The following is an 18,148-nucleotide window of genomic DNA, read 5'->3' on the forward strand; positions in this document are numbered from 1 at the left end:
AAGATTCTAGAACAGCTCTGTTCTAGAATCTTTGGTGGATAGTGAGCTTAATGGGCTACATGTGGAGCCTGAAGCTCCAGCTGCTGCATGGCACACTCGCTGAACCCCGTTTGAAAAGCCCAGAGGACACATCTCGGCAGCGCTGCCTGCGCCTCCTCCAGCTCCTCTCGCTGCTCCAGATCAGGGGAGAGCAACGCCAGGGTCTCGGGCGCATCATCAGGAGAGTTCACTGAATAAAATGACTCCAGATAACTCACATGTAAATACAAGGCATTGTCCATAGAACTCACTCACATGTACGGTAAATGCAAGGCATTTTCCAGAGTTGACATGATCAGCCGTTCTCTTGAGCATATACAGTATATATAAAAAGAATAATTCTGAATGACAGTTACTGCAGCCTTAAATGTTTTACAACTGTATTTCAAGAACACAAAAGTCAGACAAAATATTTATGTTTCAGAAATCTTTGCTTTGGTTTATTGTCTGGATGGGTGCTGGTGGGGGGTTACCAACACAACCAGTCAAACAGCACACCTGCAGAGTCGTCCTGTGGCCCCAAAATCGGAACCCTCGGCCGTCCACTCCGGCTGATTACCTTGGCGATCGGTATCGGCCGGCAGTAATCATATCTTTTAATTGCTACTGGAGCAGTAGGGAAAGCGCCTACTTCCCGTGTAAGAAAACATCAGTGAGTACAGTAAGTGGTCTGCTGCCCTGCCTGCACAAAATCACTTCCAGATGTGGAGACACCACGTGGCATATTAATGGTTTCTGCTGCTTGTAGAAAGGGGGAGGGGGGTGAAAGAGAGAGCAACAGAGAGGGAAAGAAAGACACACTGTTGTGTCCTGAGGTGACAAATGACTATGTCACTCCACAGACTTCCCTTCCTTCATCAGTTCGTAGTCTCACTTTGTGCTATACTGTTCCCATGGCTGTTGCCCTGCCAAAGGCATGTTTCTGCCATTAAAGCTCGACACTGACTGGACATTTCGTACCTGATGCAACAGTTCTGAATATGAATGGTTTAAGGTTTTTGTATCCCTAGAAGCAATAATATTTTTCAAGATTTCTGATTACCTTTTTGGTGACTCTGGCAACCCCGTCTATACACGTGTTTAAGGTGTCTGTGGAAATCGTCCAAAAGTAATGGTGACCAAAATCCATTGGATTTCCTTAATAAGCACTTTAATGTAGCATGTGCTACTTCAATATGCACTGTCCACAAAGGTAAGCCATTGCAGGGAAGTCCTTAATGTCCTCTTTTCTCTTCACTTGAGGCCGAGCTCGCTGAAGCCGGCCACGGGTAAAGGCGCCATGCCTCTCCTCTTCTTCATCCCCTCTCCCACCTCGGGGGTGACCAGACGTCTGTGGTTCAGCAGAGCAAAGAACTGGAACCTCTCCCCCATCTTTTGGGGATTCATCAGCATGTCGTACCCCTGGATGAGCTGGGCCCGGGTGGACTGGTCCGCACAGCTCCTCAGCAGAACCTAGAGAGAACCGAAGCATTCAGGTCCAGCAGCACCTCTAATGTTTAATAATTACCGGTAACATGAATGCATTAAACAGTAGAGGAGATGAAGATTTATTGAGGTACTGAAAGGCACAATCTTCCCTTAGTTCTCTTAACTGAAGAGGCTAAATACCTGTGGCTACTTTTTTTTGTCACTGCTGGCACTTTGAGAGTTTGCAGAACAAGTACCAATTGGAACTACAATTGTTTATTTCACCTGTGGGTGTCATCCCAAATCAGAGAGCCAACCTGAGGAAGCCAATGGTGAAACGCGTAGTTTGCTCTTGATAAACAATTCCTAATATTAGACCAGTGTGCAGTGATGGTCTCTATTTTTTAAAGTACCAATTGGCTAGTACGACCCTGCTTCATATACAAAGTGTAAAAAGAGGTGGTCCCTCTTCTCATCCCTTTGGTACCTGGGTGATCTGTATATATATATATAAGTATATATACTCTTTTGATTCCGTGAGGGAAATTTGGTCTCTGCATTTATCCCACTCCGTGATTTAGTGAAACACACTCAGTACACAGTGAACACACAGTGAGGTGAAGCACACAATAAACCCGGTGCAGTGAGCTGCCAGCAACAAAAGCGGCGCTCGGGGAGCAGTGAGGGGTTAGGTGACTTGCTCAAGGGCACTTCAGCCGTGCCTACTGGTCGGGGTTCGAACCGGCAACCCTCCGGTTACAAGTTTAAAGTGCTAACCAGTAGGCCACGGCTGCCCAGTAGGCCTGCAGGTGTGACCAGTCACAGTATTTCAGGTACAACTGCAGGATGTATACACATGAGAATCTGTCTCACCTGCAGGCGTGTGTCGATGCCCATGTTCTTCAGGAAGACTCTTTGAGACACTGGCCCCATGCAGGTCACGAGGTCTCCTGCCATCCGTCTCAAGTAGCTGAAGTCCACGTCCGCCGTGAGATCAGCTGCACCAGGGTCAGCTAGGACATCATGAAGCTTGTGCCCTCGAAACCCCTTTATATGACAAACAATCACATTTCACATACAAGAAATGATAGATCATGATAATGACCAGCAATGTATCTAATTATGTTCAATGCAGTTTGTTAATTCGAGGATGTAGATTCAGCCTGTACAAATGGCCATAAACTGCAGAGAGCATGTAGTGTGTATTGCGGTGGAGCCCATCTTGGCTGTTATTTGACTTTAGAAGACTTTAGAGTAGAAGTTCTAGAGATTAATATAGAACAGCTAATATTGTATTGAGACTTGTTTGCTTGGCCATCAGTAATGTGTAAGAACCAAATAGACTTAATGACTGATAGTTATGTCTGACAAACAATCACATTAATAAAATATTAATATCAGAAGAAACTTGTTTACATTTGACTTCCACAAGATACCATTATCTGCAAAATGTGCCCTGCTAACAAAGCTAAACATTGGCAGCTCTTACTCTAAACGTGTCTGTCTTTGTTCCATCATGGCCATAGTCAGCGATCAATGCTGCGCCTCCTTGCTCCACAATCCGATTGGCCAACTGCTGGACCATAATCCCTCCTTCAGGACAGACCTCAACATGCTGCCTCTTTTCATCAACCTACGGAGGCGGCAGATGAGAGATGGATAGAGGAGATGAACGAGTGCCAACTCAAACTCATCAAGCACAAGAAAGCAACCATCAGACTGTGCCCTCTCCCAATCAAAGGCCATTTCAGTCCTAAAGTAGCTCAGACGACAACAGGGAAAGAGCGTTTGGGAGGGAAGGGCTCTCAAAAGGGGATCTGAAAACAAAAACATCACATCCTCAGAGTTCAACGAGGCCTATATTACATCTCTAGCCATCAATCAAACCCCATCTGTTCATCCACCCATCCATGCCTTCATATAAACCATCTCTATCCATTCGCTTTGGAAATCCACATCATTAGACACAATTACACACAACTTCCATTCAAAAAAGACAGAAAAAAAGATCTGGATATGAGTGATGTGGGTAACGTGAGACTCAAGGGTTGGCTCCAGTGCCGTTGGGGGAATAAAAGACCTTAAAAAGTAGGGCCTTCACCCCACTGTACCCCAGTCATGATGTAAGACTTTGGCAGCCCGCTCAAAGTGCCCTGGCTTCTCCGGCGAGGCCAGATAAAACAGGTTTGTAATGTATATGTCGTATAAACACGGCTAATAAAAGCCAGCTGTGGCAAGGAGTCTGATTGAGAGGGGAAGGCGCTCTGAAGAGGCCTCGGGTTGTAAACGCTTCTGAGTGCAGCTGTGTGCCCCGGGACGACGGAAGAATCACAGCACATCGGCTCGTGTGCCAAGTTCTGTGGAAGTACCTCTTTGGTAATGACGTAAAATGCCCCCGAGATGATGAAACTGTAAACTAAAGTGGTCACATTGATGGGACGTGTGAATACTTCCCCTTTTGATTAGTGGCATAGAATAGATGAAAGTGATCCACACTCTTTTGACAGACATCTACAATAAACTATTGACTTGAGAGCAATAAAAAGTCTCCCTTGATTCCATAACTTTTAGAAAATATACTGAAAATCTCTCTTCTCCATATCTATTCCAATTGTATTTATTTTTGTACCTTAATTAACAGCGCACTTTGTCTTGACGTTCTTCCCAAACACAGCTTGGTTCAGAGCTATTTACCTGCGTGAGGGCAGCTGAGGCCAGAGACGGGGAGGGCAGCAGGACGAAGCGTAACTTGTCCACGCCATCCGGGGCAGCTGGGTCAATGTCCACCATCACCTCCCTCCAGCCCTTCTCCGTTTTCTGTTGGTCATTACACAGTGTATGTCTAAAACGCAATATTAGTCGTCATAATATTGCACTGGTGTGTACAGGCAACAGAGAGCACAAATGGGCATGTGCACAGCAACTCTGGGCAAGATCTACATCATCGTGCCTTGCGGCCCGGAGCTTACCTGGAATTTATGAACAGGCAGGGCATCAACAAACTCATGAGCAAGGAATATGCTGAAACCTGGTTAAAAGATAGAACAGCACTAATTCAGAAACTCAACACTCATCGGCAGCTCATTACTGAGAAATTACTGACAAACTGATTCTATTTAGATCTGTCTTCCATTCCATGCCGATCCCTCCTACTTATAAACGATAAAAGACAAATGGAGTTGGGTCAATCAGTCAGTGTCCACTACCTTTACATTTTACATGTATTCATTTGCCAGACGCAACTTTTGTTAATTATATTACAAGGGCCATTGCCACTGGAGCAACTCAGGGTTAAGTACCTTGCTCAAGGCCACAGTGGTGGAAGCCAGGTATTGAGCCCACGACTTTTCAGGCTACTATATGCTAGCCCAGCTCCTTAGCCACTAGGCTACCACCGCCCGTGGTACTACCTTACCTTTAGGGACATCGTCGACCCTGCGGTACCAGGAGATTGGCAGGCCAGTGCTGGTGGTGCCTGTGCGGTATGCTGGCTCGTTCTCACTGGCGGACACCTGGCTCTGGTCACCTGTCAGGCACTGGGCCTGCACCTGGCTCAGTTTAGGGCTGACCTCCACCAGGTGGACAGATATTGCCGCCCCACTCAATACTGTTTTCAACTGACTGAACACCTTAAGGACACAGATGTTCATGAGGATATCAGTGAGGGCTTTTCTTTTCCAATTTTGCTACACACAGCCTTATAGGACATCGCCTTTGAATTCAAATGATAACAAGTGAAACAGTGACATCCTCTGGACATATAATAAATTGCAAGTAATACATTGATAAACACTATTGCTATTCATGACACTTTATCCACATTATGATAGGATGAATGAAGTACTACCAAATTGGTATTATGAAACTCTGCATTAGTGTGAACTTGAATACTGTTATTGATTTTTGTAACTCGAATACTGTTATTGTTTTTTTTCTTTGTAGTTTTTAGGGCTGTTTTGTTTTCTACAGTTGTTGCTTTAACTATTGCATCAATGTGAACAGAAAGAAACAACATGAGGGTACCAACTAGTGAATATGCTTTATGAAATTATTAGGGAAAGTCATTTAGTCATTAAGTGTGAAAGGTTGTGTTCCACTGAGCACAGCAACAATTCGATCTCCGTGTATAGAACCATTCAACCTCACAGTGGGAATGAGCTTTCATTGGATACACCACTGACAGGGTTTAAAAAGTCAACATTTTATGATATTCACATAAAATGAGTCCTAACCTCAGTCTTACGTGCCCAAAGAAAATCACAACAGATGCTTCACACAGAAAAACTCACTCTGAGAATGTCACTAGCCAAGGAGCCTCTACCGGGTCCAAACTCCACCAGCTGGAGGTCTTTAGGTTTCCCAGCTGCCATCCACTCACTGATACACCAAATACCAAACAGCTGAGGAAGACAGACACTTACATGAGCTGATGAACCACAGTAACATTAGTTGTAGTTTGAACGAGCATTTATTTTTAAGGAAGGCTCTACCTCTCCAAAGATCTGACTGATTTCAGGAGAGGTGATGAAGTCTCCATCGGCACCCAACATGTCATTCTTCACGTAATACCCCTTGAAGAAAATGTATAAAGTGAGTAGACTAAAAGGTTTGCCCCAGATCCAGTTAACTGTGGATCTACAGCAGGTATACACAGCAGGAAAAAAAAAACAAGCTCTACCGTAACGGGGTTGGTTAGAACTTCTCTCATGTATTCTGCAACTGAAATGGGTCCAGTAGCCTTGATTTTGGATGTGAGGTGCCGTAGCATGGAATGCCTGGGTGCCTGTTCCTGTGACGTTGAATAGGAACAAATCCTGTGCAGCTGAGAGATCCATCGACCTACGAAAACAGTGGTTTCAATAGATGTTAATGTATCTTCATATCTGAAAAAGCAGAGTCATATTTATATCTAATATCGTAACTTCTGAATTCTTCTTACCACACAATCTCGGTGCAACTGAGGGCGACAACAAAATCCTAACGCTATGTAAACCACATACTCTCCTGCATACCCTCATGATTTCGTCCGCCCTAGACTCAACAGCTGATTATACAACAAAAAAAATTTGACAACACAGTTGTTGCATATATTTGAATGCATTAATTATTGATTTTGTAAATGAAAAAAGACCTCCATCCGCCAAGATCTAAACCTTCTACTAACACTTGCACATGTCAACATCGCCCTTGACAGAAATGAAGTAATTCTGATCTCTGATTGGACTAAACTTCTTGGGCTTCCTGTAAAGTCTCTGTAGGATTGGACGTGGATACCATTGCGAACCTTGACCCTTCCTTTTCGGACCAATCATAGATAGGCCGTTCCTGTTCGATGTAAAACAATAAAATTAGAAAATATTGAAATATATTACTCTTAGTTCATCTGAAAAAGATAGAATATGGTCAAATGCTCTACTAAAAACAACAAATTAGATTTAACAATCCTATAATTTCTTGTTGAGACAAATTATTTTTTTTACAAAAAACAATCGCCTGTTTATCTTCAAGGACCGTGAATGATTGCTCCTGCTGGTAGCAAGCAGTAGAAAATCGCATGCTGTTTCCAGCATGGCTCCCAAAGGCAAGAGTCGAAAACTTAAAACAGTTAAATTTGTAGAGAAAGGGGAATGTGAAGATGACAACAATGGAGTTGAGGAACAAGCCGATAAGGATGTTGAAAAAGATGAGGAGGAGTTCACCTTGGATGAAGTTTTACGCTTGGGGGGCACTAAAGTAAGAAAACGTGTTATCCCTTAGCTAGATATGCTAGCTAATTGTGTCTATCGATACAGTATGAATATTTTTCGTTTAGATCAAGATCATGTTAATAGTGTTATGTGTGCAATACCAGCTGATCTCGAGTAATACTGTCACAGGAAAAAAAATACTGAATAGCCGACTGGGCGAACGTCAATATTAAATGCTAACCTAGTTAGCATTCTACGTCACGTTTAGGCTGAATTATCAAGTTATTAAACATAAAGAGATAAACCCTTGATAAATTTGCTTTTTTTTACCAGGCGGACTTCATCATGCTCTCTGGCATCGATGATTCGAAAGAGTTAGTAGGCGGTGGCAAGAAAGGTGCAATTGATGATCTGGAAGAAGGAGAGCTGGAAAAATTAATCAACAAGCTTGGCTTACAAAAATATGCAGATCTGCAAATTATACCGGATGAGCTTGTACCAAACGAGGATGAAACATCAGAGGCTGGTGACAAAGAAAAGAAGAGTGATGCCAAGACAGAAGCCAAAGATGCAAAGGCAGGAGCTAAAAAGCCAGATGAAAACAAGAAACAGACAAACAAATTCAAGGATGGCCCTAGCACCAGTGGGTCTAGCAAGAAGGTTAAACAGAATGTTAATGTATTTGAATTTACCCCCAGGACTCTGTTACTTGTCAAACCAGGTGGGAAGTGGTATGACCAGGAGTACACATCGGAGACAGAAACTGTGCCACAGGATGACTCACTGGTTGTCCAGTACAAAGCCCTGGCTATAAATCTGTATGAGGGTGAAGTTGGGGTCTACAAGACCAAAAAGAGCATGCAGAAGGGGGCAAACTCGGCCTGGATGAAAGCGGTGGTCTCCACGGGAACACTCGTCGACAGGATGGCGGCCATGACTGTTCTCATCCAGGACACTCCTGTTCACAGCCTTGAGCATATAGAGAGCTTGGTCTCGTTCGTGAAGAAGAAGGGGAGTCGCCGGCAGGGCCTGATGGCTCTGGACACGCTGCGGGAGCTCCTGATCTCAGACCTGCTCCCGGAGAACCGCAAGCTCCGGTCATTCTCTCAGCGTCCTTTCGACCAGCTGGAGGAGAGGGCTAGTGGCAACAGGGACGTCCGCGACCGCCGACTCCTCCTCTGGTACTTCGAGCATCAGCTGAAGAACATGGTGGCTGAGTTTGTGGTGGCCCTGGATGGCGTGGCCCACGACACTGTGCTGGCCACCAAGACCCGCGCGCTGACCACGGCCCACGAGCTCCTGTGCAACCGGCCGGAACAGGAGCGGGCCCTGCTCATCCAGGTGGTCAACAAGCTGGGAGACCCCGAGTTCAAAGTGGCCTCCAAGGCATCGTACCTGCTGGAGACCCTGCTCCACAAGCATCCCAACATGAAGGGGATCGTGTGCCTGGAGGTGGAGCGACTCATGTTCCGGCCCAACATCAACCCCAAGGCCCAGTACTACAGCGCATGCTTCCTCAACCAGGTCATCCTCAGCCACGACGAGAGCGAGCTGGCCAGCAAGCTCATCAGCGTCTACTTCTCCTTCTTCCGCGCCTGCATCAGAAAGAAGGACGTGGAGTCCAAAATGCTCAGTGCCCTGCTGACCGGGGTGAACAGGGCCTACCCCTACGCCAAGGCCGGAGACGAGAAGATCAAGGAACAGTTAGACACGCTCTTCAAGGTGGTGCACCTGGTGAAGTTCAACACGGCTGTCCAGGCCCTCATGCTGCTCTTCCAGGTCATGGACTCGCAGCAGGCTGTCTCTGACCGGTACTTTGTAGCGTTGTACAGGTATGAACCTCGTCATCTGCCAGGGATTTTTAAAAAATCTTACTCTCAGGTTAGCAGAAGCAAATACCTGAGGAAAAACAATCAGTCTGTAAAATGATTTTGCTACTTTGCGCAGAGGATTTTGATCTGACATGCACTGGATAATCTGTGTATGTCATGGGTACAATGCTGGCTGAGGTATTTAATGTGTACCTTTTTAAATATATCATTTGTATCTTTATTTTCATTTTGTCATGTGACCTCTCATGTAGAAATTAAGACTGTTCTTGGACAGCTTCGGAACGCTAACCTGTATATATTTGTTTTTACTCAGGAAACTGCTGGACCCAGATTTGTCCAAAAGCTCTAGGCAGAGCATGTTTCTTAACCTTCTCTACAAATCCCTGAAGGCTGACATCGTCCTGCGTCGGGTGAAGGCCTTTGTGAAGCGTCTGCTGCAGGTCAGCTGTAACCAGAACCCCACATTTGCATGTGGTGCCCTCTACCTGGTGTCAGAGGTCATGAAAGCCAAACCTGGCCTCAAATTACTCCTGCAAGAAGGGGTGAGTACTTTTTCTGTTTGTTTGTGTTTAAGAGTGTTGGTAATGTGGCTTTTGATATTGTGTGTTAATCAGTATTAAATGAACAATGGACATGAACAGAAATTGCGGAACTGGTGTGTGTGTGTAATACTTTTCAATACCGGTTTGATAATCCTTCAACTTGTGTTTTTGGACAGGATGATGAGGAGGAGAGGTTTGAGGACCTGGTGGAAGATGATGATGAAGAGGAAAAGTTTGTTGATGCTGATAAGGTGGATGCTGTCGAGGAGGATGGCGATAAGGAGGAAGAGGTGATTGCACCTGTGCCAGAAAAGCCAACTGCATCATGGGTACACCATAAGAACTTGGAAGGTGAGTTTTTTTTATTTGTTCTATGCTGAATAGTAATTTATTTTGTTGTAAACAATGAATTAACTGTGTGAAGATGGAAAGTAACTTACATCTGTGAATGTTTATTACTGTTCAGGTGGAAAGAACAGGGAAATGTATGACCCCATGCACAGAAACCCGCTTTACTGTGGTGCTGACCGAACAACACTGTGGGAGCTTCAAAAGGTGAAGAAATGTGCTAATATCTGAATGCTTAATGCTGCAAATGTGCTAATATCTGAATGCTTAATGGTCCAAACCACTGTTGATTAAATTATCTTTTGGTCTAAATAAGTTCATGCCACGGTTAATTTAAATTGAAATTAAAGTGTGTGATTGAGCTAGTATTAAGTGATTTAGTTAGTACTTGAGTATTTAAGACTAGATGTTTACACTTTTTACACATTTATTTGTAGCTGGTTAGGCCCTTGGTGAGCTCAGTCAGAGGGAAATCTTCCTGAAGAACATTGATGGCTTTATATTAAATGTGATAATCGACATGCCTTTTGTTGTAGCGTTCTGTTTCTTCATTGCCCGTTTTTTGTTCTCAGCTGTCTTTGCACTACCACCCCTCAGTGGCCCTGTTTGCCAATACCATTCTGCAGGTAAATAACTGTTATATTCTACAGCTGGAATCTTAAGGTACAACCAACATGTGAGGAAAAATGATCAAGCCCTGCTGGAGCATCTGTTTGATATAGAGATTGATATATTTACCCATACTGGGGGAAAAATATTACTGATATATAGCACAATTTAAAAATGAGCTGTAGGTTCTAAAGAGGGTCCCAGACCCCTGTGAAATTTACTGGGCTGTATTTAAGCTTTTGCTCTTGATTGTTTTTCCAGGGGCAGTTCATTCAGTATACAGGTGATCCACTACAGGACTTCACCCTCATGCGGTTTTTGGATCGCTTTGTGTTCAGGAACCCCAAGCAGCTCAAGGGCAAGCGTAAGTGTTGAGTTGTGTCCACCTCCATTACTTGATCTATGTACACCTCTATTACTGGTCCATAGGTGTTGAGCTGTTTTCACCTCTATTACTTGAGCTCATAGACTGTTCTATATATACAGTCTATGCTTGAGCTGTATCCACCTCTATTACTGGTCCATAAGTGTTGAGCTGTGTCCACCATTATTACTGGTCCATAAGTGTTGAGCTGTTTCCACCATTATTACTGGTCCATAAGTGTTGAGCTGTGTCCACCATTATTACTGGTCCATAAGTGTTGAGCTGTGTCCACCTCTATTACTGGTCCATAAGTTTTAGCATCATTTGGTTCTGCGCTAGACTCCGATCTTTCATAGCACAGATTGGAACTCCAGGTTTTAACATTTAAGTTTAAAGGTTAAGTTTAATAGTATTGACAGATGTAGTAGTATTTCCTAGCTAAGGTCTCTGCACTGTAGCTTGAATGCTATTCTCTTGCTGTAAGTCGCTTTGGATAAAAGTGTCTGCCAAGTGAATAAATGTAACATGAATAAATGTTTAAGTACACATTCATGCTTAACTGCAAAAATTGGCTCTGAAAATGGCTTGCATCAACCTGTCTCCCAATGTTCAACAGAAAACACAGATGCCGTAGTGATGAAGCCTAAGCACAGGCAATCCATGAACAATGTCCGCTCTCTCCCAGGTGAGTTCTCCCATGTTAGGGGTTGGCATGCCAGTACTGTTGTCACGTCACCAGCTTGTGGGTTCAGAGCTAACCATTCTCTTTTTGTGATCTTCAGTGAATGGTGAGGAGTTCCTTGCCAAAGATGAGACTCAAATTCCTGTGGATGAGATATTCTTTCATCGGTAAGGACTGCATTAGCGTAATCCTTTTAAAAAAAAAAACATTATTTGCGGAAATTCTATGTGGAATTTGGCATAACTGCTTGAAAAAACAGACTGAAGGGCTGCTCTTGAACAGCCGTGCATGGGAAATTATGACCGCATGACCTCACATTTGTTATGTATATTCATCGTTGACCTCTTCATCCATGCCCAGACTATATTGTAGCTTGACTGAGTATTGTCTTGAGGTTATTGTGAAGTTGAATGTCCGCCTGTCTGTTCATCTCATTCCAGATTCTTCAAGAAGCGTGAACAGGAGAAACAGCTGAAGAGGCCGCGGGTCATCGGAGACAATGACAGTGTGGAGGATGTGGACGACGATGAGTTCGAGAGGGCACTTGGTAAGCACCGGGTTTTATTTTTTATTTTATTATTTTTAACGGTCTGACAGAAAATGATGAATACTCGAGATGTTCCGATGGGCTGACTTTATCATTCTCCTTTTTAGATGCGTATGAAGGGGACAGTTTCTTCGCAGATTTTAAGGACGATGACCTTGACTTTGCTGGGTAGGTTAATTTCTAGTTTCGAGTTTAGCAGATTTGTTCAATGTGACTCGTGTTACACACATGTATCTATGATTACGAGACCAGTTAAGGAATAAATGTTCAACATTACATCTACTGACATTTATGCAGGAACGTAAAGAAGAAGTCCAAGAAGAAGAAGGGTGAGGAGGAATCGGACATAGACTCAGATGATGTGGATGAACTGGACGATGAGGAGGTGTCTCTGGGTAGCATGGATGAGGAAGACTTTGGTGAAGAATTAGAAGAAGAAGGAGGAGCATTCATGGATGTAGAAGGAGAGGACGATGACGGAGAAGGTAGATAGTGCTGCTCCTCACTACCTCACATTGCTTTATAATAGTGACATTGAATAGATATACAGTGGGGTTTTTTTTTCATAGCTTATTTGAAAGATCATTGTTATTACGAAAAATGAGACGAGCAACAATCATTAGAGGATTCATTTGTGTAATAATGGAACTTTTCTTTTTCAGTGCCAGAACTGGAGGAGGGTGACTTTGATGACTTCGAGGGTAGGTTGTTATTGTTTGAGTTCAACTGATCTGTACCTGGTTGATCTGTATCTGCTGTAGTTCTATAGGGGACTTCACATTGCACGCGGCATGCGCTGCGCTCGCCGCTAGGTTGCTCTTGGTTGAGCTAATGCCCCAAAGATTTTTGTTGTGCTTGCTGCTGGGCTCGGCGCAAAAGACCTATGATTTACAGCGCGCCGCGGTCAAAGTTAAACATGATTGAACTTGGACTTGACCGCGGCAAAATGACGCTTGCACTGCACTTTGCTCAGCACAGCGGCATGCCAGTTCTTGAACGCGCAAGCCATTGAAAATAATGTGTTTCATAGCGCAGCGCTGACGTTTGCGCATGCAATGTGAACAACACTTAATGCTCAATGAGGCGAACATATCTTTTTTTGCCCCAAAACCTAGATGACGATGAGGAGGACGAACCTCTAGAGGTCACCAAACCAACCAAGAAAGGCAAGAGGAAATCCTCAGAGGACTTGGATTTCTCTGAGACTTTGGGTAGGTCTTTGTAACAGAATGTCAGAACCACTGCATTGTCTTACTGAGGGGATTCATTCAGCAGTTCTGCTTATGAAAATAAAGGTCCAGATATCTCTTAATGGTAAATACATCAGGTACACTGTAAATAAACCTACTAAAAGATTTTGCACTTATGAAACTATGGGGAGGGTCTCATGCAAAATCTTTGCAGCTACTTCTGTTAAAATGTATGTATTCTCTGTATTGATAATGTGCTTCTTGTACCAATTCATTGCTTCAGGTTCCAAACCAGGGAAAAAGAAGAAGGGGAAGAAGGACTCTGTGGCATTTGCCACTGCTGAAGAGGTGAGTAGAAATGTGCTGAAAATCTCTCAACCAGGTAACAGTATTTATGATGAGCGTTTTGACTTTTAGTACGCTCTGTTGTTCAACTCTTTTAATTCTTTTTTCAGTTTGGGGATCTTCTGGATGAAAATGTGGACTCTGGATTTGATACTACTGGCATTAATGCCATGGCCAATAAGGACAAAGCAAGTAAGTAACTGATAACTGTCTGTCATACATGCTGAATAGAATGTTTCAAAATGGCCTCTTATTCAGCCACTGACTTGTGTCCCACACATCCTAGAAAACCGGGAATTTTAGAGACTAATCTTTTCAGCCATGGAGAATCTATGGTTGGATCAAATACCCTGGAAGTAATTTATATTGTCCTGGGAATATGTAATTGCATTTTAGGTCCCTCATTCACATTGCCTACTATGTCCTTGAATTTGATCATTAACAGGAGAAAGATTCATGAACACTTAACCCTTCCAAGGGATACAAGGGACACCAGCTGCCCTCCAGTTCTCTTTTGTCTAGTCCTTGAATTTGATGTTGAAAAACATTAGTGGAAACCCTACACTGACTTAAGTGTATTCATGAGTCCTGAAAAACATACACAAGCACAAATCAGAGATGAGTGAATTCATTTATTAACCTGGCTAGATTCTAGCCACACATATCTGCCATGGTCCATAGCAGTTTTTTCATCCCTCTCCAAATCTCACTGTATGTTGGTACTTTTCCCTGAAGCAAATCAAGAGGGTTGTTTCATGGTAGTTCAGTGGTGCCTCTTAAGAGTTATCGGTACAGCTCGTTGGAACTGCACTTCATCATGTTCTCCATTATGTGTCCACTAGGTGTCAAACAGATCAAATGGGAGGCCAAACGAGACGACTGGCTTCACGACCGAGACACGAAAACTCTTCGCAAAAAGAACGCCATGTTCAAGAAGAGGAAAGCATTCAGCAAACCCTGGATGGGCAAGAAGATGGGTGGGAAGAAGAAGATGGGTGGGAAGAAGTGAGGATCAGATCATGCCCATCTAAAACATTGTAAACTCCAGAGGACGTTTCTTGCTCTACAGCCAACCATGTGTTGTGTCTATTCCTTCTTGGCGGACCAGGCCTCTTGATCCGTTTCCCGAAGGCCATAGATTCCTGCCCACTCGTTGGACTTGTAATATACTGGATAAGGAAGGAGTGCAAGACAGAGCAAATCATGTTCAATACAGCTTGTATTTAACAAACATGTTAATATTGGTGTTCCCTCCCCTTTTACAGAAAAAATTAAAGGCTGTTTTTGATGTTTTCTATGATTGTAAAAATAAACTTTTAATATTTCTATTTAGAGATTTAGTGTGCTGGGCTTTGCTTATTTATGAAGAGGTTTGTGGAATTATTTATACATTCTTGAACTCTTACGAAGGAATTGTTACAAATGTGTTATTATAAAAGGAAGAATATATTATAAAAAGTGAGAAGTTACTTACAGTCCAAAACGGATGGAAATCTTCTGTTCATTGTACCCCTGAAATCTGTAAAAGGAATTCACAACAATTGTAGTGTTATCATCATGCATCATACCTATGCATGCAAATATTCACAAAACTTGTATGGATGTGGCATTCTCCAGTCTTTTACATTAGCGACTATGTTTCAGACATCTGAGCTATTGCATGTGATTTTACTGATTCGTGAGTCAGTGATCTTGTTAAAGACCATTTCAAACAAGATACTTACCTCGACTTGAGTTCATTGCATGAAATAAACCATACACCCCAAATACAGCAGCAAGTTCAAGGAATAGAACTCCCTTGAAGATTTTCCTAGCAAATGGTTCTCTTGTTTTGGGTGCCATCTGTAAGAACATTTAAATGTTTTTTTATCAACTCTGATTTTTAAATGATGACCTGCATGAACACGTATCCACTGAGCTGCTGCTAACTAAGCTAACGAGGCGAGCCAGATTCATTATCATCATTTATCATTAGCACCCGCAGCTCTGATCACCTAACCTACTGCTACAAACATCTGACCTGACACGTTCAGGTTTTTCATGTCAATCCATCCACACGATCATTATTCAAAACTAATAACTGACATGCATACCTTCTTGTCCTTGTGTTGAAACTCTTTCTTCTGCAGGTCATACTAGTACATCTGTAGTAGGTCACGCTGGTGACTAGTACAACAGTGCCACCCTGTGGGAAGGAGTTTTCAGACAAAATGCGCTATAAAATCATTGACTGACAACTCTAACATCTGTTCTCAGCCCCAGTACTAATTCTCCCAGCAGAGCAATCTGGAAATGTACAAAGTACGGGAGTCAAGTAAGCAATTGCATGTATTTACATACTTGCTGATAGCTGATAACTATGCTAATAGTGTTTTCTGACATTCATGTTAAATTGTATTTGCCAAATCAATGAAAATGCTTTTTTGGTGAGCAGATGTGGGCATGTTCCACGTTCCATGTTCAGTTTTGATCATGCGGACATGATGCTAAATGGCCTGATGAACAGCATGTGCATCAGACATGGCTAGCAAAACATGACTGGCGTAATGATAAAGTGCTTCTGAGGTATACAGTTAGGCTGATAAGTTTTTGAATCCATGCTAAAGTTGACTAAAAAGAGGAATATAAAATCATCTTTTGGAAATTGATCTTAAGTAAAAAAAATAGGAAATATCTAACCTTTAAGGACACCAATTTTCTTTGTGAATGAATAATGTATCAGGCAGGCAGATTTTTATTTTTTAAAGGCCAGTTATTTCATGGATCCAGGATACTATGCACCCTGATGAAATTCCCTTGGCCTTTGGAATTAAAATAGCCCCACATCATCACATACCCTTCACCATATCTCACGATTAGCATGGGGTACTTTCCATAAGATCATCTCTCAATGCAAATCAAACCAGCTATTAGGCTAACTGAAATAAAACCATGCCAATCTGTATGGTGAAGGGTATGATGTGGGGCTGTGATGATGTGGGGCTATTTTAATTCCAAAGGCCAAGAGTAAATCACACTTTATTTTCGATGCAATTTTTTCATCAGATAGAATGCACGCTCAAATGGACCAGTGTGGAGTGAATGAAAATATCTAAAATGATGCATTCAAAAGACATGATTGTGCCCCTTCTGATATAAATATTCTACTTCAATGTCATGACTATAGGTCTTGTGTTCTTTACTGGCCATTTTCCCCTCTTCATTCTCTGTTTCTCATTGTACTGTGAGAGAAGACTTGTGACTTTTTTGTTGTTGCTCTATGCCCTGTTTTCCCAGGTGATTTCATACATGACAGTTAGATGTACAAGTCCTTGGTGGATGCCTATGTGCCTTTCCTGCCTTTGGAGCACTGGCATGTGGCCTTGCCGAGATGGCTACCATGAAGCCATGACTGGGATATGGTGGAGCACATGGCCCAAAGTCTTCCCCAGAGAAGAGCACCTGAGGTGGGACACATATCTCTTCTCCATAAAGAGAAGATAGAATGATAGAATAAGGGGGAGAAGATAGAGTTTCTGATTGAGGAATTAATTAAGCATATCCAAGCATTATCTAACAATTATCTAAGCAGAGTATTCCTGTCCTGCTAAAATCCTTGTTCTGCAGGTCAAACATCTGGTGTAGGTGAAGTTGGTCTCTGGAAAAATGGTGCCACCTTATGGAATGGAGTTTGACAGTAAGCTTAAAGCAGAATACTACTTGGCTGACTCACTGCAAATTCACTTGCAATGACTTAATAAAAAAGGTTTTATATAGAGCTCACAAACTTCTTCATGTGTGAAATTAGCATTTTAAAGCTGTCTAGTTGCTTGTGCTGTTAACTGCCTGGCAGGTCATAAGAACACCACCTGTTTTGCCAAGGCTTAGTGTTCCTGATTATTATTTTCATCAATATGCCAAACGTGTCATTTAGTCAGTAGATGAATTGAACGCATTAAGGAAATATCTTTTATTTGTTTTGTTGTTTACATGTTATTTTGACTGCTCTGCAACCCAGTCAAGTAATGGGACACCACACTGTAGGCTACTCACCACAAGGTGTCACTATTTAAAAGAAAGTTTCCCTTCACTTTCTGAACGCATGTAGGTTTGAGGTGAACTTCTATAATCTCACCACACCCAAAGCACCTTCACATGCTGCCAAGTTTGCCTTCACTTTATCTCCCTTTATCCTTGGAAAAACACAGGGGCCAGCCAGGCAAACAGGGTATATCACAGATTCCTAAAAGTACACTCAGCGGTGATGTTGTAAGGCAGTAAGTTAGAGGAAAGCTCTCACGTGAAACGCTGATGTTTGTCTGTCTTGTCTCTCTAAGTTCATCATAAGGGAGGCCTACAAGTGGTGGAGGGCCACCCAGGGATTTCAAGAGGCATGACTAATACTAAGGAACAATAATAGGGATTTCCCATGACATGCCTGTCTGCCTGTATCAGCAGCTCTCTGTATTAACTGGCAAAGGAATATGCCGACACAACCGTGCAGCTGTCATACAGCATTTCTGAATGAATCCTTGTTTCATAGAATTTCCAGAAGTTGAAATAGATCATCATCACCA

General features: G+C 42.8%; 3 protein-coding genes across 3 annotated transcripts; 1 reads left to right on the top strand and 2 right to left on the bottom strand.

Moving 5' to 3' along the window:
* Window positions 1–451: 451 nt before the first annotated feature.
* ndufaf7 (NADH:ubiquinone oxidoreductase complex assembly factor 7) lies at window positions 452–6,626 on the bottom strand. Its single transcript, XM_076272748.1, has 10 exons — window positions 6,386–6,626; window positions 6,125–6,285; window positions 5,937–6,017; window positions 5,736–5,846; window positions 4,862–5,075; window positions 4,416–4,474; window positions 4,141–4,263; window positions 2,936–3,079; window positions 2,320–2,493; window positions 452–1,491 (listed from the first exon to the last, which is right to left on the bottom strand). Exons 1-10 carry the CDS (start codon window positions 6,462–6,464, stop codon window positions 1,273–1,275), a joined length of 1,365 nt encoding a protein of 454 aa, XP_076128863.1. The 5' UTR covers window positions 6,465–6,626; the 3' UTR covers window positions 452–1,272.
* A 371-nt stretch (window positions 6,627–6,997) lies between these two features.
* Window positions 6,998–14,926, top strand: cebpz (CCAAT enhancer binding protein zeta). The gene is made up of 17 exons (XM_076272326.1): window positions 6,998–7,179; window positions 7,467–8,965; window positions 9,279–9,507; window positions 9,684–9,858; window positions 9,974–10,062; window positions 10,428–10,481; window positions 10,726–10,828; window positions 11,445–11,513; window positions 11,611–11,677; window positions 11,951–12,057; window positions 12,165–12,225; window positions 12,355–12,542; window positions 12,720–12,758; window positions 13,173–13,268; window positions 13,531–13,595; window positions 13,703–13,784; window positions 14,435–14,926. Exons 1-17 carry the CDS (start codon window positions 7,015–7,017, stop codon window positions 14,599–14,601), a joined length of 3,255 nt encoding a protein of 1,084 aa, XP_076128441.1. The 5' UTR covers window positions 6,998–7,014; the 3' UTR covers window positions 14,602–14,926.
* LOC143109557 (protein CEBPZOS-like) lies at window positions 14,212–15,752 on the bottom strand. The gene is made up of 4 exons (XM_076272327.1): window positions 15,686–15,752; window positions 15,317–15,434; window positions 15,067–15,111; window positions 14,212–14,761 (listed from the first exon to the last, which is right to left on the bottom strand). The coding sequence occupies exons 2-4, from the start codon at window positions 15,432–15,434 to the stop codon at window positions 14,679–14,681; spliced, it is 246 nt and encodes an 81-aa protein (XP_076128442.1). The 5' UTR covers window positions 15,686–15,752; the 3' UTR covers window positions 14,212–14,678.
* Between the last annotated feature and the right edge of the window lie 2,396 nt (window positions 15,753–18,148).

Source organism: Alosa pseudoharengus, unplaced genomic scaffold (assembly GCF_046254945.1).
Source record: "Alosa pseudoharengus isolate Yale_2024_CS ecotype anadromous, Long Island Sound unplaced genomic scaffold, YU_APseudo_1.1 YU_APseudo_1.1_scf_7, whole genome shotgun sequence".
NCBI classification, from domain to species: Eukaryota; Metazoa; Chordata; class Actinopteri; order Clupeiformes; family Clupeidae; genus Alosa; species Alosa pseudoharengus.

What these genes read in the sequence shown, in the direction of transcription:
- ndufaf7 (XM_076272748.1), bottom strand. Translation starts at nt 6,464, where the DNA reads ATGAGGGTATGCAGGAGAGTATGTGGTTTACATAGCGTTAGGATTTTG. An exon ending in GGTCGACGATGTCCCTAAAG is followed by an intron (nt 4,475 to 4,861) that starts GTAAGGTAGTAC and finishes TCTTTTAACCAG; the next exon opens with GTTTCAGCATATTCCTTGCT. An exon ending in CCTCAGCTGCCCTCACGCAG is followed by an intron (nt 3,080 to 4,140) that starts GTAAATAGCTCT and finishes CCGCCTCCGTAG; the next exon opens with GTTGATGAAAAGAGGCAGCA.
- cebpz (XM_076272326.1), top strand. Translation starts at nt 7,015, where the DNA reads ATGGCTCCCAAAGGCAAGAGTCGAAAACTTAAAACAGTTAAATTTGTA. An exon ending in TTGCCAATACCATTCTGCAG is followed by an intron (nt 10,482 to 10,725) that starts GTAAATAACTGT and finishes TTGTTTTTCCAG; the next exon opens with GGGCAGTTCATTCAGTATAC. An exon ending in GATGAGATATTCTTTCATCG is followed by an intron (nt 11,678 to 11,950) that starts GTAAGGACTGCA and finishes ATCTCATTCCAG; the next exon opens with ATTCTTCAAGAAGCGTGAAC.
- LOC143109557 (XM_076272327.1), bottom strand. Translation starts at nt 15,434, where the DNA reads ATGGCACCCAAAACAAGAGAACCATTTGCTAGGAAAATCTTCAAGGGA. An exon ending in TGCAATGAACTCAAGTCGAG is followed by an intron (nt 15,112 to 15,316) that starts GTAAGTATCTTG and finishes TTCCTTTTACAG; the next exon opens with ATTTCAGGGGTACAATGAAC. An exon ending in ATTTCCATCCGTTTTGGACT is followed by an intron (nt 14,762 to 15,066) that starts GTAAGTAACTTC and finishes TTCCTTATCCAG; the next exon opens with TATATTACAAGTCCAACGAG.